Source organism: Bos javanicus, chromosome 9 (genome assembly GCF_032452875.1).
Source record: "Bos javanicus breed banteng chromosome 9, ARS-OSU_banteng_1.0, whole genome shotgun sequence".
In the NCBI taxonomy this organism is placed as follows: Eukaryota; Metazoa; Chordata; class Mammalia; order Artiodactyla; family Bovidae; genus Bos; species Bos javanicus.
The window spans coordinates 98,463,637-98,489,681 of NC_083876.1; the positions used below are offsets into that span (position 1 = coordinate 98,463,637).

The 26,045-nt window shown below is 40.5% G+C and overlaps 1 protein-coding gene across 6 annotated transcripts in view; it reads left to right on the forward strand.

Moving 5' to 3' along the window:
* The window catches only part of PACRG (parkin coregulated), a 530,120-nt gene that overhangs the window by 258,214 nt on the left and 245,861 nt on the right, over positions 1–26,045 (forward strand). For all 6 annotated transcript variants that reach the window (XM_061428504.1, XM_061428499.1, XM_061428501.1 and 3 more), the window contains one exon: positions 8,754–8,925. In XM_061428504.1, the coding sequence (XP_061284488.1) occupies positions 8,754–8,925 (172 nt within the window). The remainder of the gene's footprint in view (positions 1–8,753; positions 8,926–26,045) is intronic.

Genomic DNA, 26,045 nt, shown 5'->3' on the forward strand with positions numbered 1-26,045 from the left:
ACTGCAAATACAGTTTCTCCTCCAGGAATTTCTCCTGTATCACACTTATTATATGTTTTACTGTACCTTTATTTTCCATCTTTTTCTGACATTATATTTTGAGTATACCTCTTATAAACAAATTTGTAGCTGAAGTATATTTTCCCTCTCTTTAGAATCTTTTAACTAGAGAATGTAATCTGTTTACATTTACTATGATTATTTATCTACTTGGATTCATCCCACATATTTTCTCCTCTTCATGTTTTCTCGTGGAGGCAGCTGGGATGTTCAGTCAGCCTTCTGTAATGTTAATAGAGCTTTATGCTGAAGCTGAAACTCCAGTACTTTGGCTACCTCATGCGAAGAGTTGACTCATTGGAAAAGACCCTGATGCTGGGAGGGATTGGGGGCAGGAGGAGAAGGGGACGCCAGAGGATGAGATGGCTGGATGGCATCACTGACTCGATGGACGTGAGTCTGAGTGAACTCCGGGAGTTGGTGATGGACAGGGAGGCCTGGCGTGCTGCGATTCATGGGGTCGCAAAGAGTTGGACACGACTGAGTGACTGAACTGAACTGAACTGATGTTCTTGCTTTTGAAAGTTAATTTTATTTCTATTCTTTCCATGTGTATCTTTGCACTTTAATATGCTGAATTAAGTCTAAGGTTAATCATTTTATCCTCATCCCTGTCAATGCAAAGGCCTTACTCTGAGGCAGGTCACTTTTCTCTCATCATCTTTATTTCTCCCTCCTAGTGTCTGCAGATCCACCTTTAAATCTCTGTAATTAATGATTTTTGTATTTTTATAGTCAGTGTTTATTTAGTCTTGTCAGTGTTTTTTAAAAATGTACACTATTATCTCTTCCATCTCTTCTTTGTCCTCAGTTCACTCCAGTGTTTAATAAATTCTATCCTTTGGTTGAAGGGATAACCCTTGGGTTAAAATAACAGCAACAACAAAATCCAAACAAACAACAACAAACCTTTCGGTCTGTGTCTTGGCCAAATACATTTAATTTGGTTTTATTTTGAAATGGTGATTTAGCTGAATACTGTGTTCAAGATTAACAATTACTGAAACCTTTCAGCACATTGAAACGTTCTTACTCTGCCTCTTGGCTTCTATTTCATTAGTAAGACATGTAAGTTAAGTCTAATTTCGGTCCTTTATCTATGATCTGCCTTTTTTTACCCTGCCTCCTGGCCTCTATTTTATTAGTTAGACATGTAATTTAAGTCTAATTTCAGTCCTTTATCTATAATCTGCCTTTTGTTTCTAGGTGCTTTTAAATCTTTTCCTTGACTTTGGAGTTTTATAGTTTTTATCAAAAAGGTGTCTAGACATGCATGTTCCATCTGAAAATTCACACTTTTATTTGATTTTGAATGAGTCTCCACCATTATGGCTCCAAACCCCCCTTTCTCCATACTCCATCCTCTGAAGTCCCATGAGTCAAATGTGGGAGCATCTTGAGTTGGGATTTATCTGTACCTTTTCCATTGCCTCACCCCTGTGCTAATTCTGTGTTGGCCCCTCAGTTCTGTGATCCAGACCCCTATTCTCTTTTAATCTGGAACCAGTCTATTCTTCAAACTGCTATTGAATTTTAAGGTTAATGATAGTATATATTTTCTGTTAAGCAAATATTAACACTTCCGCAATTTGCTTTTATCTGAGCCCAGAAGTTTCCTTTCCATGGTCTGAAAACATTTTTTTCCCCCTTAATTCCTTGACTTCTTTGGTTAATTCCTTAATTCCTTTGGGTTTCTGTTTCTCAAGTGAAGTTTTTCCCAGCAAGAGCTTTGTCAAACATTAAACTTCTTATTTCCACAAATTTGTGGAAAGAGTTTCTGGTCCGCTTTTCACAAGTGAGACAGCACTTAAAGGGTTCCAGTGAGTGCAGGAGTTTCAGCCTAACTCCCTTCTCTTGCCAAATGCTCTCTTTTCCTAACTCTTGAGATTTTAAAAGCTCATTCTCAGTCTTATGATGTGATCTGTGTCTGATACAACCTAGGGTCGGACACTATCATCTCTGTGACTCTGGTTTTTGTCTTTAGCATCTGAGGGTTTCCTAACTTCAACTTCAAATACAACACATTTTGGGTTTTTTTAGACTTTATAACAGTGTAGGGATCCACATTATCCATCCTGTGTGAAATTTCCTTTTTAACACTAAAGAACATTTTTCACGTTAAAAGTCTTACTTTTTTAATCATGTACTAATACAGGATTTTAGCTATATATTTGGTATCATTGAGAAAATGTAGTGAAAGCATTAGTCACTCAGCTGTCTCTGACTCTTTGTGACCCCATGGACTGTAGACTGCCAACTCCTCCATCCGTGGGATTCTCCAGGCAGGAATAGTGGAGTGGTTGCCATTGCTTTCTCCAGGAGATCTTCCCAACCCAGAGATCGAACCCAGCTTCTGCATTGCAGGCAGATTCTTTACCATCTGAGCCACCAGGGGTTCTTCATCACAAACACATCCACACACATTTGAAAAAGAGAAGTGCATCTGAGTTTGAAATATGTTATGTCTATCATCTGTGTTAGTTGCTCAGTCATGTCCAACTCTTTGTGACCCCATGGACTGTAGCCCGCCTGGCCCCTCTGTCCATGGGATTCTCCAGGCAAGAAGACTGGAGTGGGTTGCCATTTACTTCTCCAATATCGTCTGTAAACAATGCTTATTTGTAAGATCTCTTGTAGCAGTTTAACAGTTGCCTTTAGGCTTGAAAATAGTAAGGTAAATCTTTATGTTAGAAATGTCATAAGAAGTCTAGATGAGGTCATAATACATTAATAGATAAGCACACCTTTTCAGATTTTTGTGATTCTAAGCAAGATTCTCGGTTATTACCATAGGACTCGTAATAACAGATACTATTAATGATACTTCATTTGCTAATTGAAGCAAGGGTATGCAAAGTGTAAGAGTAAGTTTTTGATTTGAGTTTTTTTTTTTAATGAGACTCACGACCTCATTGGTTTTCTGATCTTTCAGTGCAGCATTACTTCCTTGCATATTTGTTATGAAGATAAAAAAGAAAAGCATATTTGATAGCAGAGGTGAAGTTAGAATTGTAGTGCTTTTGACTAAAGGTCACTGTAAGATTTAGGGATCAACTTGTAGGTTCTATGTGATCTTTAAAAAGTTATAAAACATGAATTTAAAAGAGAGAAATTCTGTGAGTAAAATACTTGATATTTCTAGACTTAATATCCAAGCTGTCATCAATCAATATTTTACCATGAAATTTTATCTGATATGTTCAAAACAGCCCTTGTTCTTTGTCTCATTTCAAACAGCTTTCTTTGAATTCTAGAGTTCTTGAATAAACTTTCAAGAAAAATTCCCAAATTTTATAGTAGTTTGAAAGTTACTATTTTTACAGTAATAGTAAAGAAACATAAATTATAATTTATCTGTTATGAAGAAGTTATCTTAAAAGAAAACTAATTTATATAACTGAAAAAGGTTTACTGCTTCATGAATGGTAAAAATTATCTTTTGTAAGTTTAAATGAATAAAAGAAGCCAGCAATTTAAAAGACCTCTAAAGGATAGTAGTTGTCATGTGGCAAATATACATGCAAAGATATATAAGAGATCTACTAATTTATGTCTAGTTTGTTTTAATCTTGCATTATTCTCAATATCTAGATATTTTAGAAAGAAGATCTTGTGTTGTTCCAACATATTAATTATAGAGCCACATTAATATGTTTGTTTCTGATGATACTGTGAAAAACAGAAACTTTTCCTTCTAAAGTTTTAAAGGTAAACAGAACAGCATATTATTAAACCCTAAATGATTTCTAGTGAAATGAGAAGCAGCGAGAACCCTGTGCTGATTGTCTATTAAAATACTCACAAAGTTGCTGAAATAGAAATAATCGCTGCAGTCTTAATGGAGGAAACCTGGCATTTTATTTGTAGGATACCTAAGGGTATAGAAATGTACGTGCTTCCTCGCGTCACAGGGTCAGCGGTCGACACCAGCGCCTCCGTGCACTCTGCCGTGGTTCCCACCCTCAGCTCCAGATATAGTCATTCATCATCTAGCCTTTGTTCCGCAGCTGAGTATGCTTCTCAAAGAGTTAACCCAGAGGACAGATTCAAAAGGTCAGAATTAAAATTCAAACACTTGCTTACTGAGTATTCACCTATTATGTGCCAAACACCCTTCTAGGCAATGACAAGCCCCCCACACAACGGAACTTAAGAAACTGCGATGAATAAATGATAAAAGCCACAAAAAAAAATCAAGCAGAGCAGTAGGCAGTGGTAAGAGGGCCTCGGTGAACTGAAATCTGGATGAAAGGGAGTGGTCAGCGACTGAGAGGTCTGGAAAGGAAGGGAAGGGTGCATTCAGAGAGTGTCTCTAGGAGGAAGGAGAGGGGAAAGAAAGGCATCATCTGTCCAGGGAACAGAGCTGCAGAAGGGCGGTGTGGAGGGATGGGAACAACCGGTCAGGGAGGCCCTGGCGGCGCCTCGGTCAGGACTACAGCAGGTCAAGACCCACATGTGCAGAGAAAGGAAGCAGGAAGGAAAAGCCCAAAGAGAAGATTAATTAGAGGCTGTTGCAGTAATCCAGGTAAGGAAGGTTGGTGGCTTAGGCTAAGCGGGTAGTAAATAAAACAGTGGAGAACTGAGTGAACTAAGCATCTGTTTGGAGATAGAATCAATCTACCTTCTGATGGATTGGATGCAGAATTTGAAGGAAGGAAATCAAGGATGAACCCCAGTGATAAGGGCACGCTGTCAGGAGGCCTGGGGAAGGCATCGTCACGAGATCAACTGTGCCATGCTGATGAGAGCCGCAAAGGGACCGGAGCACTGGGCAGAGTGAAGGTCACCAGGGACCTGGGTAAAAGTAAGAGCAGCGAAGCCGTAGGGAAGTGGGTTGAAGCGAGAAGGAGAGTAAAGAAGCACAGACACCTTTATTGTGGAAAACAGTGTGACGGTTGTGTGGTAATGAGAAGGAACTCTTCGGATAAAAAGAAAAATACAGTAGAGCCAAGTCAGATACATCATTTCAAACCAAAAGAAATACACAGAGTTCCTGATTGCAAATGGAATGTAAGAATGTTTCCTAAGGCCTAGGCCAAATTCATCGACTGCAACAATGTTCTAATGATAAAGAAGAAACCTTAGAAGATATGTAAACAGGAAAGAAAGTTATGTGTAAAAAATCACCCTGTGGCAAGTAGCAACATGTCTAGAGTTTTAAGAAGTTTCCATCCTCAAAACAGGATGGCAAGTTGTTATTGCATTATTAAGACAATAGATCTTAGTGAAATAGACAGGCCAAATAATTGATAAACAGGCCAGAAGAAGAACTTCCAAGAGGAGAATTTCTGATATGAAGGTACTGCTGGGATCAATGTGCTCAAAGTGAAGTCGCTCAGTCGTGTCCGACTCTTTGCGACCCCAGGGACTGTAGCCCGCCAGGTTTCTCTGTCCATGGGATTTTTCAGGCAAGAATACTAGAGTGGGGTGCCATTGCCTTCTCCAGGGGATGTTCCCGACCCAGGGATCGAACCCGGGTCTCCCACATTGCAGGCAGACTGTGTACCATCCGTGCTAAGAGGAGTTAAAGACGGGGAGATCATCATTTTCTTCCTCAATCTCTCTCAGCCTTTCACTCAGGGTTGCTGTCTTTCAGATGCTCTCTTTTCTTTTCTTTCCCTATCCCTTCTCCCTTTGCTTTTCTTTCTTTTTTAAAACTTTCGAAATCATGTGCATCCTTGAAATTTGTCATTTGAATATGCAATGTAAAACAGGAGAGGAAAAAAACAAATGCAGCTATGAGGTACTTAGAAAAGATGCTCTTAAAATACAGGGAATTCTTCTCATCGCTCTGCTGCAGCTTGATGGTGACTTAAATGGGAAGGAAATCCAAAAAAGAAGGGATACATGTATACGTATGGCGGATTCACCTTGCTGGCATATTCAGTAGAAACTACACAGCGTGCTGAAGCAACTGGGCTCCAATAAAAAATCTAAATAGAATAAAAATAAAAGCTTATCATCAACCCCCATATATATATAATATATATTTATATATAATGCTACATGTTATATAAGTATAATATCACAGGAGGAAGAAAGGAAAAGGATAGAAAAAGATATAGTAGATAAACTAGCAATAGCAAAATTATTATTTAATTAGACTAAGACAAACTGCATTAATAATGATAAAGAAGACAGAGACAAGAGGATAAAGGGAGATTATAATAATGCTGAACTTTGATACACAAAGCCCAAGAAGTAGTATCATGTCCTGCAGCCAGCCTGCTCGCGTTTGGATCCCAGTTCTATCGCTAACTAGCTGCAAACCTTAGGCAAGTTATTAAGCCTCTCTGTGCCTCAGTTTCCTCATATTGAAAATTGAGATGCCAATCCCACCTACCTCGTACAGCTGTTGGTCCTCCCAGCCAGCTCAGTGGTAAAAAATTGACCCTCAGTGTAGGAGACGTGGGAGACAAGTTCGGTCCCTGGGTCAGGCAGATCCCCTGGAGGAGGAAATGGCTACTCACTCCAGTATTCTTGCCTTGAGAATCCCATGGACAGAGGAGCCTGGAGGGCTACAGTCCAGGGGATCGCAAAGAGTCAGACGTGACTGAGAGACAGAGCATGTTATGAGGATTAAGTGAACTAATACACGTAAGTATTCACAGTAGTGTCTGGTACCATAAAATGACATTTTTATTGGTGCTATTGTTGATGTTGGAGTCGTTGCTCCAAATCATACCAAAAAAAAAAAAAAATCAACAAAATTCCAAGGAAAAATGGGCATGTCAGTTATCTTAGTAGGGTATTTTTAACTCACTTAAATAAGATAAATACATTTTTTAAATGTTAGAGAAAGCTGTAACATAGATGCAATGAAATATTTATACAGGCTATTTTATGTTTAAAGACATCACACACCAAAATGTAAATAAAACAGTCCATATAACGAAACTACAAAATTGAAAGGAAAAAGTAAGTGAAAAGTAACATTCAGAGATCAAAAATTAAGATGACAGACATTAACCAGACATATTAAAATACAAAGTCTTAGCTCATACTAAAGTACAAAATGTAATGATTTGCTCCTTTATAAGAGATATGTAAAAAGCAACAATGGGGTTTAAAAAGACTTAGCAAAAAATTAAAAAATATAGTACAGGTGACACATTATAAAATTAGGTTACAGGTAAAACTGTAGACAACAACACTGTACTTTTTGGAGCTGAATGATGCATTGATTTTTTTTAATTGTGAAAAACAGCACTCTAAAATATTTTCAAATACACAAAAATCCTTGAGAAGTTTAGTATTAAATACAAACTTCATTAACTTTGACTATGAATAAAGCAAATTTTACAATCTTCCAAGCAATACCAAGTAAAATTTACATCTGTATATACCTCCATTTAGGATTTATTTTCCAAGCCCTACTTCCAAAAGGACATGAACATTCAAATCTTGAGTGCTTACTTCCTTGGTTAGCCGGGTAATTCATGAGCAGTCTGGAGACAGACCTCCCACTTGGGAAATTTGAGAACTTTTGATTCACCCAGACTCATGGTAAGCACTCAGAAGTGTGGAGGAGTTATTATCTGTTATTCACACCAGGGGCAGGCAGGATAGACACTCCAGAATTCTGGGCAAGAACTGGAGGCTCTGAAAACTTCCTAACGTAAAAGGGTTTCTCTGAGGTCCTGATGGAATCCTCACTTACTTACAGTGATAATTGGAAGCTGGGTGCTTTCATAAGGACTTGGAAACTGGGGAAATTTGCACCTCTTCGTGGGAACACTGCATCCTTTGCCTGTAGGTGTGTTATACCCACAATCCTAGTCTATTGGCGTCTGTCCATCCGTGATCTCACCACCCCGTCTGTCACCTGCGGTACTAAGTCGGGTCATGGATACGCCACGCAGTAGATCAAATCTACGCGTGAATGGCTCCCAGCGCACCATCTCTTTTCTCTCTTCTGGAACTTTTGTTCCCGTTCCTTTTGGTGCTTGATACAACTGCAAAGGTCTGGACAGGAGGTCATGTAGACATTATTGAGAGTGAAGTATATAGAGGTGGAAAAGAGATATATCTCTGCCCCCAGAAGAAACAGAGGGGAGATTTGGAATATTTTAATTTCCATGTGTCAGTGGTCTATTTAAGTTCAGCCCCATGTCTGTCTTTCCCATTTTTTCTCAAAGGCCCCAACATTCTTCTTGACATCCAGCTCCAGGAGACGTCCATGGGATCATATTTTACCCCTCACTTTCATATTTTCCAGGTCCTGAAAAGACATATCTCATAAGATACATTAATGTGCAATTAGATTCTTGTTTTTAGAAATTCAGATGCTAATCTCTTTCTTCTCAGCTGTTTTTTTCCCCCATTTTAAATCTTTTCAGTATATATACCATGGACTTCTTGAACCCCTTTTCAGTATTGCCTTTGTGCCAAATGGTGAAAAAAAATTAACCTAGGACCCCCCCCTCCCCCGCAAAATACTAAAATGCTCCCAATGTAGATGATGATTTTAATCTGGTAAGATTTAAATAGCGATGATTTTAACCTCATTTCTAGATTACAGACAGGGCAGCATACTTCCAGTCATTAGATGAGCTGGTTAAGAAAACCTTCCTGAAGTTCTGACGACCTTACTTCTCCTAAGTTGGTGACAGCTTCTCAGCTGGCCCAGCCACGCTTTGCCTGACTTTTGTTTTCACATGACATTTTTTTTTTCTCTCTCTCTCTCCTTTCAGGTAGAAATTGAGAAGCTGGATTACCATCATTATCTGCCTCTGTTTTTTGATGGGCTCTGTGAAATGACATTTCCCTATGAGTTTTTCGCTCGGCAAGGAATCCACGACATGCTGGAACACGGGGGGAACAAGATTCTTCCTGTCATTCCACAGCTCATTATCCCGATAAAAAGTAAGTGAACAGGTGAAAAAAAGTATCACTCAGTTCATATGCTGCCACTTACTGACAACTCGCTAATTAAGCAATAAAACCCAACAGACTGAGGTTTATCCCCAGGTTTTGCAGGAATTTTTATAAACCGACTTTCAGGGCCAGAAACTCCAGATCTCCTAACGTGTCCCATCAGGGCTCCTCAAGTCCCAGTGGCCAGGCCCGGCCCCCGCAGGCTCCCAGACTCTGCCTGCCCCTCGGCTGCCGACCTGCCCGACTGCGGATGCTCCAGCTTTTGGCAGTGCTGTTGAGTGAAAGCAGGGGTCGGTGCCCCTGAGCAGCTCAGGGACAGAGGAAAGCCCACCCCTGCCCAGCCAGGGTCGCCCCAGGCATTTCACCCACTGGATCTGGGCCTGGCCGCCCCATGGCACATGGAATGAGCAAGTCCGTGCTTCCCCACCCCTAGTTTCACTCACTCGAGGCTCCAAGATGGACCACTGCCCAGATTGATGGGCAGGACGCCCATCTGCCCTGCCTGGATACAGGGCACCTCCAACCCCCTCACCATCTCAGGGGTAAGTCTTGCCGTGTGGTTTGACAGAAACAAGAACAAAATAGTTCAGGATGGGGTCGTTTATTTCCCACAGTCTGGATTACTTAATCTGATCCATGGCCACTGTTTTATTGATTTCACTAAAGTGGCATTAGAATTCCCTATTTTGGGGCAGTGCTTCCATCACTGCTTAAATCAAGTCAGCTTAAAAACTTGCTCTCGTGTCTTTCTCTAAGAGATCCGTGACTGACCACTCCCAATTTCCACCAAGACATAGAAAGTGAAGCCAAACAAGAGGGCAGTGCGGCCTGCTGTGGACGCAGTGTGGACGGAAAAACCACTCTCCAAAAGAAAGTGTTAATCACTCTGTTGCATCTGACTCTTTGCAGCCCCATGGACTGTAACCTGCCAGGCTCCTCTGTCCATGGGATTCTTCAGGCAAGAATACTGGAGTGGGTTGCCATTCCCTTCTCCAGGGGATCTTCCCAGTCCAGGGATTGAATCCAGTCTCCCACATTGCAGGCAGATTCTTTACTGTCTGAGCCAACTTTATTAAAAACCAATTTTCGTTTCCACCCATGCATCAGCTGAGTGAAGGGGCTGATCTTTAAAGGCCTTCTGGAAGGATATATAATCCTGAGTTATATTGAAACCTTTTCCAGAAGTGATTTATTCTTTCCAACAAGTCATGATTTTTAAATATGTTAAATCCTAGTTGAAATGCTTCATCTTCTAAAAATGATGTACCAGTTTTATTGATAAACACAAAAGGCCCAGAACATTCTACCCAGGAACTATCTTGAAAGTACATTATCCTTTTCTCCTGCACCCATCAGAACGGCCGCAATTTCCAAAATCTGTTCTTTCTTGACAATAAACTGTTCACGTTGGGATCTCTGCCTCCTCAGCAGTCTCCTCCTTGTAGCCCTGATGAAAACGCTGAAGGGCAGAAAGAGTTTCTAAGTAATACTTTGATTATACCATTTACAAATAAAACATACCAAAATAGCATATTGTAGGCCAAGGTGAAAGGATTTTCAATCTTGTTTGATCTAAGTGTTTTGAAAATACTTCAGTGAGTTAAGAGAGAAGCGGTGTGTTCTAAGTACATGGCCACACCCTAGAGGTCATTTACTGATGAATGAAAACGTGAAGAACGCAGTAAACGCGACCTGTCAGGGAACAGTCACTTTCAGCGGAAGAGAATCCACCTGCCAACACACGCGAGACTCAGGTTCCATCCCTGGGTCGGGAAGATCCCCTCGAGGTAGAAATGGCAACTTGTTCCAGTATTCTTGCCTGGAGAATCCAATGGACAGAGGTGCCCAGCAGGCTCACAGTCCATGGGGTTTCAAGCAGTTAGACACAAGTTAGCCACCAAACAACAGCACGTAACTATTAATATGCATGGATTTGATCATTCAAGGTTCCAGAAGCAATGAAAATCTATCTCAGGAGATATCCTTGTTTGCCATCCTGGGCTTCTGCTATTACACACTGACCCTGAAATCTCACTCAGCTTGCTTCTTCTCAATTTGTCCGCTTCACTGAAAGGCAGACTTCTCTCAGCAAAGAACAGTGACTAACTATGCAAGGTCACGCACGGTTCCAGCACAGTGTGAAAAGCATTATGTACGTAAGCTACATGTTTCAGGTTGAACCCTGGAAGGAAGCTCGTTGAACCAGAGGCAGGCTGATGCACCTAACTGGCGTTAACTTATCACGGCCGTATGTACCTTATTTTCAGACCACACTACTAGGAAGATTTTGACTCATTCCAGGGGCAAAAGTTAACCTTACCACCACCATCAGCTAGAAGTTCTTTAACAGCTTTTCTTGAATTCTAATTCAGAGATAATGAATATTTCTGAAGGCAAAGCAAAATATATAAACTCCCTGTGAAGCTGTAAATGGGATTACCTGCCTATGTATTTCTAGAAACTGGGGTTTATTTCAACTAAATAAAAGGTTGATAATACTGTAAAGAGAAATGGACACATTCAGTGTCTCTACGATTTCTAATATAGAAAGGGATAAGAAGACATTTCACTGTCTTCTTTTTTTCTTGGCTCAAGACCCCAAGTGGATCAAGTAATAACGGGAACAGTGGACATTCCCTTAATACCTTGCTCCCTTTATGATGCTTTATGGCATCACTATGGGTGTTCCCCTTCCCCCTCCCATTGTCTCTTTTCTACCTTCTTGAGTTATTCTGGGTCAAAAAGTACAAAAAAAATCCCCAGTATAGACTATTCGGTGGGCAATGGAGCATTGATTGCTGAAAGCAACATCAAAACGTCGTAGGCAAGGATAAAGTGGGAGGGACTCTCTGAGCAATCCAGACTGTGCACTGTAGACTTCCGTACACTCCACCCAGTGAAGAGAACATACATCCATCCGAATCCAGCAGAGCAATCCCAGGAAGAAGTCACTGGAAACTTTGCCTCGCGAATGTGGAAGGGGATTCCCCTAGCAGTGGGGGACCAGGAAGCTCCAAGACCAACCTGCAGACTCGGCGTTGAGAACTCTCTCTCTTCAACCAAAGCAAGAACAGTAACAATAACCCAGCCGCACGGGGGCCATTCAAAACAAGTTGCTACACACGGGGAAGAAAATATGAATTATCACAGGAAAAAAAACAATACCTCAACAGCATTTTGTCTAGGATCCAGAAGAAACTTGTACAAATATGTTTGACATCCTCAGGATTCAGGAAGATAAGGGAGAAATTCACAAGAGGAGGCCAGACTTACATGAAAATAAGCCAATGCTGAGTGAGAAAAGGAAAACTGAAAACGTTACAGCGGAATCAGCATTCCCCACAGGGGCACGGAAAATCATCACCGCGCAACATGCAGCGGTAGGCGCAGACCACCGCCTTGAGAACCACCCTTAGCAAAGACGAGGGTGACGAGCAACGCGAGGAAAGAGTGTAAAGTGGAGAACAGCGGACCCCAGCAGGAGCTCAGAGTTACAGGGCGTCCCCAGGGGGTCGCCAAAACAACAGGAAAAGGGATGGTAGTGACGGGGGATGGAAAGACGCTTTCAGAGATAAAAAGTGGCCTGTGTTTTGCAGGTAGAAAAGGTTCATTACAAAGAAAAACATCCGGAGAGGGGGGGAAATGGTACACACAAAGAAATATCAATAGCACAGGCTAGCTAAACGATTTTTGTAAGAGTACATTCCAGAGAGCAATGAGAAGTGGAGGAGAAATAACTTATGTGCATTTACTCATCTGAGTAAAAAGGCATGATGTAATAAACTGAATGAAAACTGGTTTAAAAAAAAAGGAGAAGGAGAAGAAGAAGACTGAGGGACTCCATGAACATAATGCCCACCTGTCCTTCATACAGAAGGTAACCGTGGATGTGCTGTAACTCTGAGAGTAAAGCCAAGTTAAGAATCCAGAAATGAGGATGTCACAGTTTGGAAAGCAAGTTGCATTAAGAGTCACTAAATGTAGAGTTAGGTTTAAATAGTTGATGGAAAAGAGTTTCAAAACTGCATGAAATGTCAAATAATTATTTTGTATCTAATGTGGCAACAACAACAACAAAATCCAGAGAATCTGGGTATAAACCTTCAGAGTCAATGGAGAAGATAAAAGTATTTAAAGAGCCTGTTTTAAAAGAAGGAAATTGAGTAGGTGGCAAGGAAGTGCTAAGAGCCAAAAGCACAAAATAAGGTTAAAATGTGAAAGCAAATACATCAGCCATGAAAATTAAATTTCAAATTGGTTTGTGAAAAACAAAATCTGAATATAAGCTCTCTTTACATATGAAAGCAAATAACACTTAAATATTTAAATTAAAAGCTATGTTGGGGGAAAAAGAAGGCAGGAGTAGTTATTTTAATTTTTTTTAGAAAAGTAGAATTTAATGAAAAGTTTCATCTGTGTAAAGAGGATGAATTTACATTGATAAAAATATTCACAATAAAGATGCTGTTGTCATGACCCTCTGGGCTGTGTAATGACATCGTGTTCTGGAAGAACAGTCAGCTGCTAGACTGATATTTTGTGCTTCCGGAAAAAGAGCAAACCTCTTGATTGAGAGACAGTAAGAGTCCATCCTCCATGGCCTGACCTTGGGCCCTAAAATCTATGTACAATCTCTACCAAACCAAGGGGACTGCCTATCTTCTAAAGCACCACTTCCTGGCTTTACTGCTCATATGAATTGTTTTCAGTCCCCAGGATAATGAAGGTTCCATAATCAGTAGATGTGAAGCGGACCTGAGATACTACATTTCTAACAAGCCCCCAGTTGAGGCTGTTGCTGTGGGGTCAAGGCAAGGCTGTGGGGTCAGGGTTATGCTGGAACTCCTCAGACCCTGCTGCAAGACTCTGGGCTTGAGAGCAAGTCGGGGAATGAGCTGATAGAAGACAGGTGCATAATCACTTGCTTATATGTAATAAATCTGGAAAACTGCTTCATTCATGATGTGACTAATTAAATAAACATAAAATTTGATTTTTAGACCCTAAAAGTATCTATCAATAGATTAAAATAGGTGGTATATCAGACGAAGTGCTGTGCTGTGCTTAGTCGCTCAGTCATGTCCGACTCTTTGCGACCCCATGGACGGTAGCCTGCCAGGCTCCTCTGTCCATGGGATTCTCCAGGCAAGAATACTGCAGTGGGTTGCCATGCCCTCCTCCAGGCGATATTCCCAGCCCAAGGATTGAACCCAGGTCTCCTGCATTGCAGGCAGATTCTTTACCGTCTGAGCCACCAGGGAAGCCCATCAGATGAAGTACTAAGGAAAAAAAAAAGAAACACTTGTCAATAAGGTAACAACTGTTTAAAAAAAGCCAAAGGAGCATGCAAAAATAAATAAATAAAATAAGATGACAAAAGGAAAATCAAATAATCCGTGATGATCACAAATACACAGGAGAAATAATCACTTATCACAAGAAAAGAGCTTTGGTTTGAAAACTTGGAGAGAGAGTTCCCACTGTCTGATTGTTCCAACAATATGGTTCTTGTGGGGGCTATCACACATGGAATAATGGTAAGACTTTGCCTTTCTTACCCAAACTTGCCTTCTTTCTTCCTCTAGCCTTTCAATATCGTTTTATACAAGTTTTGTATAAATCAGTAATCAATTGTTTTAGTCTTGTGATAGCATAGTTGCTTTTGAACTGTGGTTCTGGAGAAGACTCTTGAGAGCGCTTTGGGACTGCAAGGAGGTCAAACGAGTCAATCCCAAAGGAAATCAACCCTGAATATTTGTTGGAAGGACTGAGGCTGAAGCTGAAGCTTCAAAATTTTGGCCACCTGATGCTAAGAGCCGACTCACTGGAAAAGATACTGATGTTGGGAAAGATTGAAGGCAGGAGGAGAAGGAGGTGGCAGAGGATGAAATGGTTAGATAGCATGACTGACTCAACGGAGATGAATTGGAGCAAACTCTGGGAGACGGTGAAGGACAGGGGAGCCTGGCATGCTCCAGTCATCGGGTCACAAAGAGTTGGACACGACCGAGCGACTGAACAGCAAACAACCGTCCACTGCAAATTGCACAATTACTATGACTCCATTTTCTCTTTCGGCAACTTATTTTCCTTAGCATTGATCATTGCCTCTCATTTTGTTTGCTTGTTTTGCGTATACCCAGGGATCAAACCCTAGTCACTTGCATCTCCTGCACTGGACTGTGTATTCTTCACCTGTGTACCACCTGAGAAGCCCATATACTTGATATATATATATATTTTTTCCCCCAAATACCTCAGGATCTAGAAAATGAACGTTCTCTTCCCCGTGTTCAGAGCATCAGACAACCCATCGATTCCCTTTCTGTCCCAGGAGTTACCTCCTGTCCCCCTCGCGCCCTCCCACTTTCTGCCTCTTCTCCTTATTCCTCTTTCCTGTTTGACCTCTTTTTTCCTTAGCTCTTTGCCCTATTTTCTTCCTCGTGTTTTAAAGTGCACATCTTCCAGAAGTTTCCTGTGAGTACGTGAAATGTGTATATTTTCAGCCCTTGCTTATCGGAAAAGTCTACCATCACACTTACTAGTTTGGCCACACTGAAATCATTTTCATCCAGAATTTTGAGGCCATGTCTCTGCTGCCTCCTGGGTCCTCACACTGCTTTGAAAGTCTTGATTGCCACCTGTTTCCAGCCACTTGTCTGTGGCTCGTTCCGCACAGTCTCCGAGAGCTTCCTGGCTGTCCTCTTCATCTCTGGTAATGCGAAACTTCACGCTGATAGGCTTTGATGTGGCTGTGTTTTCATTCATTGTCCTGGGAAATTTCGGTTTAGAGACATATGTCTTCCAGCCCTAGAAGCTTTTCATGTATTATTCCTTTAATGACGCTCTCCCTCTACGCTCTCTTACTTCTCTGCTGTAATTCTTGCTACAATGCATTACACCCTGTGGGCTGATTCTCTCATTTTGTTAGCCTTTTGCTCACATTTTCCAACTCTGTCTTAGTTCTACTTCCTGGGGAATTTCCTTGACTGTATCTCCCAGAACTATGATTGAATAATGTGTTAATTATCTAATTTTACCTTATTCTTATTTTTTTAAAATAGTATTTTGTTCCCTTCTTTTATCAGTACATTATGCCCACTCTTTTATTTCTCCATGAATATTTACTACAGATTTGTAGGATTTGGGTGTCTGTGTATTTTTTTTCCTTCCTAACTCATTATATCCTTTTCCCCCTCATTCAGTTACCAATTATCTTCCTTTTTGCTAGCTTTTATGACTTTCCCACTCCTGGATATAGATCAACAGGATGGTGTACTAGTTGTGACTAGCTTCTGTGTAATCAGACTGCCCAGCTTATAAACCTGCCACATATTGCCACATGACCTGAGGCGAGTTGCTTTCCTCCATGTAACACTGTTGCCTCATCTATAAAATGGGGATAACGGTATTCATTTATATTTTCTCTCTAATTTACTGTCAGCCAGTGGTTTCTGTATTTTATGTTTTATGTTATTTTTTAAAGTCTCACCTTATTTCTATTTAACTTCCCAACGCAGTGGATCTTCCAAACCCAGGGATTGAACCCAGGTCTGCCATATTGCAGGCTGGATTCTTTACCAGCTGAGCCACCAGGGAAGCCCTATTTAAGTTTAGGTTTATACATTTTAAATTTTGTATTGAATTATAGCTGATTCACAATTTTATCTTGGTTTCAGATATACAGCATAGTGATTCAATATTTTTACAGGTTATACTCCTCTTCAAGTTGTTACAAAATAGTAGCTTTATTCCCTATGCTGTACAGCATATCCTTGTAGCTTATTTATTTTATACATGTACTCTGTCTCTCTGAATACAACACACCTGTCTTATCCCTCCGCCTCCCTTCTCCCCACTATTAACCACTGGTTTGTTCTCTTTATCTGTGAGTTTGTTTCCACTCTGTTATGTTCACGCTTCTGTTTTATTTTTAGATTCCATGGACAACTGATAACATACAGTACATGTCTATCTCTGACCTGTTTATTTAAGCATAATATCCTCTAGGTCCATTCATGTTTTGGCAAATGTCAGAATTGTATTAGTTTTATGGCTGAATAATATTCGATCATGTATGTATACACCACATCTTCAATGCACTTGATTTTTCTGGATAGGATTCAAACCATATTATTCAGTCTAGCTACTATAAACCTCACTTCACAGGTGACAAAACTGAGGCATGTGAAATTGAAGAAAAATGTCCATGTCATACAGTTGCAAAATGGTAGACCTGAGGAGGTGAATCCCATCTGGATCTCCTGAGCGTCTTCTCTTCTTCACAAAGCTCAGTGCCGCATCCACCACAACTGACATTTTTTGGACATGTAGAGAATAGTTATAAAAACTAGCCATATCCTATGCTATAAAACAAATCTCAAGAAATAGCAAAGCATGGAAAGCATATGAAGGATGTTATATAACCAAAATGCAATTTATGGTAGAGATCCTTTTTTTTAAAGCAATGACTAAAACATTCCCATATATTTTGAAATTGACATGTACTTTTACATACCCAGTGAGTCAGATAAGAAATTCTAATGAAATTATTAAGTATTCTAACTGCATAATGATGAAAATATCACATAAATTACATATTAAAAACATACAAAATTATTACATTAAAATATTACAAAAATATATTAAAATATTTAACACATATGAGATAGTAAAATAGGATTAGAAAGAAATATGTAGCTTTAAACATGTTATAAAAAAAGAAAAACAAGGAAAATAGTAAATTAAGTATCCCTCTCAATAAATGACAGGGAGAACAGTAAAAGAAATTCAAAGGAAGAATAAATTATTAGTATAAAAGCACAGTAAAATAAAAATAAGATACAGTCATGTAAGTGAGAGCATTAAAACTAAACATTGATTGGTTTCTTGACATGATTTATACATTTGATAAACACTTGTAAAAGTTAATAAATAAAAAAGTGAAAAAAAAGGCAAAAATAGCCAATGTCAGAAATGAAAAAGGGAATGTTATTTAGGTCCTACAGACATTGATAGGATATCTTGATAGTAGATTATAAACAACTTTATCCCTAAAACTTTGAAATTTCAATTAAATGGTTAAGTTTTTAGAATATGTAACTTACCAAAACTGACACTAGAAAAATAAAAAATAAGTTAAAGTACATAGGGTAGTATATCAAGTGAAGAAATTAAATTTGTAATTAAAATTCCTCATACAAAGATAATAAAAGGCTTGGTTAGTTGTGCCAAAGACTTAATGAAAAAATAGTTTAAATCTTCCTCAAATTTTCCCAGATGATGAAAATAGAGAATTTAGATTCTATATCCTTTTATGATGCAACATAACTTTCTACCAACAAGGACATTACAAGAAATTACAAGAAGGAATCTTCCATGACAATCTCATTCATAAATATTAATGAAAATTTTCTCAACAAAATTACTAGCAAACTGAATCGATTGATATATAAAAATGATTAGTATCTCATGGCAAACTTGGTTTTATTTCAGAAAGATAAGATTGGCTTGACATTGGTAGAATCAGTTAATGGCATTTATATTTGTGTATTAAAGGGTAAAAATCAAGCATCTCAAATGATGGTAAGAAGCACTTGATAAAATTCAACACCCATTTCTATTTTTAAAACAAACTAAGAATAGAAGGTGATCCAACCAGTCCATCCTAAAGGAGACCAGTCCTGGGTGTTCATTGGAAGGACTGATGCTGAGGCTGAAACTCCAATACTTTGGCCACCTCATGCGAAGAGTTGACTCATTGGAAAAGACCCTGATGCTGGGAGGGATTGGGGGCAGGAGGAGAAGGGGACGACAGAGGATGAGATGGCTGGATGGCATCACTGACTCGATGGACGTGAGTCTGGGTGAACTCCGGGAGTTGGTGATGGACAGGGAGGCCTGGCGTGCTGCGATTCATGGGGTCGCAAAGAGTCAGACACGACGGAGCGACTGAACTGAACTGAAGAACAGAAGGGAATTCTGTTAATATGATAGAGGGAATCTTTAATTTTTTTTTTCAATCAGAGCAGGCTAGGTTATGTGGAAATAACAACCAGTCTCCAAAATCAAAAGCTTAGAACAGTAAGTGACTTAAAGTTCTGTTTCTCGCATCTGCGGCCCGCCTACTGCAGGCTGGTGGTGATGGAGGTGTTCTCTTCACTACAGTTGCTTAGAGGCCAGAATGTTGTAATTCTACCATGGACATTATGACTAGTAAATTGCGGAGACTCTGGACTCTGTTTCCTTTAAAGAGTGTCAGTTCTAATTCTAACGGACAGTTAACCTGCTAAACACAGACTCTAAACTTCGTCTCCCCTGTGGTGAACAGCCGGCTAAGTTCTCTCGTCTTCAGTTCTTTTATCTTCCAACTTCTGCTCAGTTTCCATGCCTACTGGGATCTCTCTCAGGTGTGTTATCCTTAGAGATCAGCTCAGGCAGAATTTCCATGCAGATTTTTTTGTTTACTTCATCTGTAGGTCTCTATCTTCCAGAATTCCCTCCCCTAATTTTTTTTTTCATGCTCTGCCAGCCCAAAATTCTATTTTCTGAAACCTCAATTAAGTGTACCTTCTGTTTCCTTCTGCCTCAGGACACACACCTTAGTTTTTAGAGAGAAAAAACCTTTCAGCTCACCAGTCTTACCTGGCACACTTTCATCTTGCAGGGACGGACTCCCATCCGGCTTCTGCCTACTTGCCATTCTTTGGCATGACAGTCAAGGGTTCCTGTTAGGTATCTGGCTGTGTATTATGGTCTTGACTTAGTTTCTTTCTGTTTCCCTTCATGCACCCTATTCTCTAGCCAAACTGATTGTGCTATAGAACTTGTGCTTTTCTAATTGTGTGTCTTTGCTCACTTTGGAAGTACACCCATTCTCACACACTAACAAATGCCTAAAGTGTGAGTGTTAGTCACTCGGTTGTGTCCAAGTCTTTGCGATCCCATGGACTATAGCCTCCAGGCAAGAATACTGAGGTGGGTAACCATTCCCTTCTCCAGGAGATCCTCCCGGTCTGACCCAGGAGAACCTGGGTCTTCTGCATTGCAGGTGGATTCTTTATTTGAGACACCAGCGAAGCCCTAAAGCAATCTTCAAAACCCACTTCCAATAGGAATTGTCTTGAGACCTTCTTTTGATTCTTCTCTCTCTCCCTACCCTCAACTCTAGTCTTCTCCACACCCTCCCCTCCTGTTCCTACAGAGCTTTGTATCTTTCTCTCTGTGTCATTTAGGGTATAACATTAGAAAGTAATATATACCCACTCAGATGGTAAAAACCTGCTTGCCAATGCAGGAGACATAGGAGACATGGGTTCGATCCCTGATTTGGGAAGATCCCCTGGAGAAGGAAATGGCAACCCACTGCAGAATTCTTGCCTGGAGAATTCCATGGACAGATGAGCCTGGAAGGCTCCAGTTCATGGGGTGGCAAGGAGTCGGACACAACTGACCAACTAACACTTTTGACTTTCACGTCGTCAAATGCACTGTCTAGTACACAGTAGATGCATCAAAATATCAATATTTTCAAAATTAATCAGGTACATACCTGCTGTTCATACTGAAATCTGTATAGGTGTCATAGTCAAAAACATGAAGTGACCATTTAGGCTTGCCATTGTCCTGCATATTATATAAAAACCACCTCATAAGAATCCTTAATATGAAACAACAAGTGAAGCGTATAATGATACAATGCTTTCCACTTCTTAGAGGAATTATTTAAGTAGTGAGGGTAATTGTTTATTCATCCACATTGTTTTATGTGATGCCTTCCGTTTGTGAGCACTAACATACATTTGCGAGATGGTGCGCTAGGAGGCAAGGTGACCTGGCTGCTAAAGAATTACAGAAATATCAGCAATCTACAAACAGACAGGACACTAAACAGTGGCCTCATTAGGAGAGCTCTAATGAGTTGAGGTCACCCAGCTATAAAGGACAAACATGCCCAGACACAGCTGAAGCAATTTAAACAATAACATTTTCAAAAGCAAAATTGGCCTTTTTAAAGAATGCTCATTGGGAAAAAATATACCAAGGAAAGATAAAATATGAGATCACAATACGAAAGTTATTTTGAGAATTCTATTTAATCAGAAAGCAAGTCCAATGGAAATGCACTATTTTTATGATCTAATTTACTTATATCTCTTGAAATTTTATGGGTGAATTATTTTTAAAATGATAAAATGTAATTTTTTAATTTAAGAAGAAAATACTTTGTTCTAAATAATTTGTTCTAAAAAAATGAAAAAAGGGTGTATTACATACGATTGTTTTGGTTACAAGACACAAAAAAGAAAACGAATTCAAATTATCATAAAGAATCAGGTTTGCTTAATAAATTCACAAAGCTGAACTATCCTTTGGCCACCTGATGCAAAGAACTGACTCATTTGAAAAGACCCTGATGCTGGGAAAGATTGAGGGCAGGAGGAGAAGGGGACGGCAGAGGATGAGATGGTTGGATGGCATCACCGACTCAATGGACATGAGTTTGGGCACACTCCAGGAGCTGGTGGACAGGGAGGCCTGGCATGCTGCAGTCCATGGGGTTGCAGAGTCAGACACGACTGAGCGACTGAACTGACTGGACAATCCTGGGTCTCACCTCAGGGCTGGTTTAATGTGGTGGCTTGCCAGGGTCACTCTTGCTCTTTTTCATCCATGGTCATCTTAAAGCTGGCTCATTTTTGGCCTCAGGATGCTCTGAGTAGATCCTGAGACTACACGCTTACTTATTTATACCAGTGGGAAAGAACAAGTGTCACTGTCCCTTAATTTCCAGAAAGAATAAAAGTCAAAGATGCACCGGGACTGCACCAGCTCGGGGCACATGCCCAGCTTAGTCAAGGGGAGTGGACACACGGACTCGACTAACTGACTCAGTTACATGTGCCATGTAACCTATGCACAGTACAGCTTAGTGGAAGTGAAAAGGTTAGCTTCTCAGAAGACCATGAGTTCTATGGCAGAAACATCTCTTGCACCCCAAGTATCTGCTGCTGCTGCTGCTGCTAAGTCACTTCAGTCATGTCCGACTCTGTGCGACCCCATAGACGGCAGCCCACCAGGCTCCCTTGTCCCTGGGATTCTCCAGCACTGGAGTGGGTTGCCATTTCCTTCTCCAATGCATGAAAGTGAAAAGTGAAAGGGAAGTCGCTCAGTCATGTTCGACTGAGCAAACTGATGCTCCCAAATGGGAATTCCTGGCTATTGAGGGCCGTGGAATCTGGAATCCCCCATTTTCTGAGGGAGCTTCAGTAGGTGGTACTAAAGACCATGTTCCTCTGTGGTCTCTGGAGATTGGCGTGGCGCTGGAGAATGTGGACCTGGCTTCTGGGTTCTAGTGCTGGCTCCACTGTTTTGTACAGACTGATCCATCTGGTTCAGGAGGTTAGTTTTCATCTCCAGGACAAGGGAACTGATGCAGCCCCCTAAATAGTTGTTGTGGTCACTAGTGGAAGTTGCATAGAAAGGCCCAGGTAACGTGATAAGCAGGCTCTTCCTGAGTGACGTGTCGTGTTGAGCATGCGTCGTCATGGCCAGGCGGGGCTGTGAAGTCCAGCTACCTGGAGGATGGTACTCACTGCCCTTCCTCTCTGTCCGTTTCTCTCACACTTAGTCTGTCAGTTGGCTCACTGCCTTTAATTCTCCATTAAAGGGCATCATGATGTAAAACCCGGTGTCCCTCTGTGTGAAGTCCTACAACGTAAATAATGTGGGAGTGGATGCAAGGTGATTGTAGTCTCAGGCAGAGGTTAGATATTCTCGGAAGCATTTAAATAGTTACCTGCTCACTTGCCAGAAGAAAAATTCCTTCCAGACCCATGAGGGCGAATAAAAACCAGGTCTATCCCTACATGAATAGAGAGGAAGACTCAGAATGACCCAAAATAAAAATGATGAGAATGGAGATTATAGCTGTCCATGCCAGAAGGTCACAATAGAATGAAGGAAAGAGCTAAAAATAGCCTCACTTCATTTCAAACTGCATCTACTGCATGTGGCAGTCCCTTCCCATTCTCGAACACACACACACTGTCGCTCCTCCTGCGCAGGGGAGAGCAAGGACTCTGAAGTCAGACTCCCCGGTCAGCACTCTGATTCTGCCACATACATACCAGCTGTCAGACAAGTTCACCACTTGGAGGCTGAATTTATAAAACTGATTAGTTTAGTGATTGAGAAAGTACATTTTAAGCTCTTAGCAGAGGCTGTCGTATGTGATAAACATTAGGGTTGTCCTTATCATCACCATCAGCATCATTCTCTACTGGACTGTGGCGACAGATTTTGGGTACACAGGATAAAACCTCACATGGTTATCTTCATCTTTCCACAGGAGAGCTGAGCTTTAGTCAGGGAACCGCACTACTGCAGAGTGTTGCTTGTTTTTTATGTTTTTGTATTTTATTTTTTCAAAAAATGCCAGGAAACCCACCTGCATCAGGATGATTTGTTCACCAAGAACAAACACTTAAGCTCAGGTCCCAGCAGGTGTCTAGTCTGATTGCTCAAAGTCCGTGCTAGAGCCTGTGTTTGCTGAGCAGCTCTGAACATCTCTCCTGAGCAGGCTCCAAGTCTGGGGCTGTTATCCATCAGGATTTGGTGGGATGCTAAGAAGTGGAGTCTAACCACAATAAGCACAGGCTTTGGGCTCATGCAAACCAGACCGCAGCTGGCCATTAACTAGCTATGTGGTTTTGATAAATTAATTATTTCACCTTTCCCAGGGGTTTGGGAAAAAAGGCTTCCCAAGCATTTGGTAAGGATTCACAGATCATACAGGTTGGAGGTTTAGCACAGTGCCAAATCAAGTTGGTAATAATAGTAAAGTATTATTTTTACCTCCTTGGTGTTCCTCCATGGCATGTCTCTACAGACTTCCTAACTCTGGGTCATCAAAAAATTAATAGATTTGGATTTTGTAACTTTCATCCAAGTTACAATCAAAATGTTGGATGGAAATTGACTTGATCAAGTATTCCAGTAGAGACAATGCAGGTTGATACTAAACCATCAGAGCATGTTGCTTAAATTCAGTTATTCACAACATAAGGAAAAAAGAAAGTGCTTAATTCTTCGACCATTTCTGTATCTTGCCTTCAAGAGAATTCTTGCCAGATGCCCTGCAATATAGTCTTCTATAATCTCTTTTGTGAATGAACTTGTTAGAACACATGAGATAAGCTTGGCCTGACATTCCAGAGAGCTCACACTGGCTCCTAGTAACCACGCTGTATTCCTGGAAGCTCTCAGATCACTTGCTTAAATAGTAATAATTAGTCCTAGAATTGTACCAGATATTGATGTCAAGCTTAAAGTGAAGTCACTCAGTCGTGTCCGACTCTTTGCGACCCCATGGACTGTAGCCTACCAGGCTCCTCTATCCATCAGATTCTCCAGGCAAGAGTACTGGAGTACTGGCTGCCATTTCCTTCTCCAGGGGATCTTCCTAACCCAGGGATCAAACGTGGGTCTCTTGCATTGCAGACAGACACTTTACCGTCTGAGCCACCAGGGAAGCATTTCTTCTTTGAGGAGGACAAGGCAGCTCCTTTGTGGAAAGTAGTGTATTTCCTTATCTTCTGTTTTGTAGCACAGCTTGCAACTTTCTCGTTTTGTGAATAGCCCGAGTGCACTCTACCTGTCTTCACAGACTGCTACTTCTGTTATCTTAAAGCTAGTTCAGACTTAGACACCTTTTCTCAACCAAAGGAAGAAACATAACCCTAATTCTTAGCAGCAACGCCTGCTTGTCACAGCAGACTGTCACTTGGTTTTACTCTAAGAATGGTCCCAAGACCGGCCAACTCCTTCATCTGGTTGTCATTCCACCTGTCACCCATTCCTTCAAGCTGCACTGAGTCGGCAGTATGGGACAGGGGAGCAGGCCACTCCAAAGAAACAGATCCTCCTCTGCTTTTTAACAAAGGACAGTGCTGATAAGTTTATCTCAAATACTGTTAGAGACTTCAGACAAATACTGTGTGAGAGCAAACAGGCCCAGGCTTGCTTGCAGGAGGATTAGAGAACAGTCTTGAATGACATTGTTCTTCAGGTTCCTCTGGGTCTAGAAAGCTGTGAGTACTAAATAGGTCATGCTACTGACTGTAATGTGGAGACCACCTTGGTAACTGGTGGTCTCATTTATTTCAGCAAATTATATCAATTGTGTATCTATCTTTAAAACTAAGTGTTTAGTGGAAAGAAAGGCCAAACACTGTCACCAAATACTGAGTTGTATTCTATGGTCCTGAAAAGTGAAAAAAATCAAACTGTCACTCAGTCGTGTCTGACTTTAGGTGACCCCTCCAGGCTCCTCTGTCCATAGAATTCTCTAGGCAAGAATTACTGGAGTGGGTAGCCATTCCCTTCTCCAGGGGATCTTCTCAACCTAGGAATTGAACCTGGGTCTCTTACATTGCAGGTGGACTCTTTACCATCTGAGCCACCAGGAAAGAATATAATCTTATCTATCAAACAAGGGGAAAAGTTACCCATTTGTAATAACAAAGCTTTGATGGAAAATCTGAATTTTGCATAAAATAATCCTTTCTATATGAGATTAGAGAAAAAAAATGATGCTTTTCTTATAACACTTATTGGAAAACAATGAATTTCAGAAAAATGGTAATGCTTTTAATAGACTTACTCCATAAAATAGCTAAGCTAATTCTCTGATGCTTTAATTGAGAACTCAGGCTACATGATATTTGCTTGTATAGCAGATGAGTTCTGTTTTGGAAAGAGAGTAATTTCTTTAATTTTAAAACCTAAATTTGGTTTGAAAGCATATTTTGAATTCATTATATTCTGAAAATTAAAAATGGATATGTTTACTGCTCCTTGACTAGCAAAATTTATATTCGTTTCAGTTTAATTCAACCAATATGATATTGGTCCCAGCAATGTAATTATTAATTAAATATTTCAAAATCAGGAAAAATAATACATAAAATACTTCAGGATATCTATAATAGGAAAATCATAAAGACAGAAAGTAGATGAGAGCTTACCAGAGGCTCAAGGAGAAGTGAGTGGAGAGGGCTTTTTTTTTTTTTTTAAGAGGTATAGAGTTTCTGTTTCAGGTGATTAAA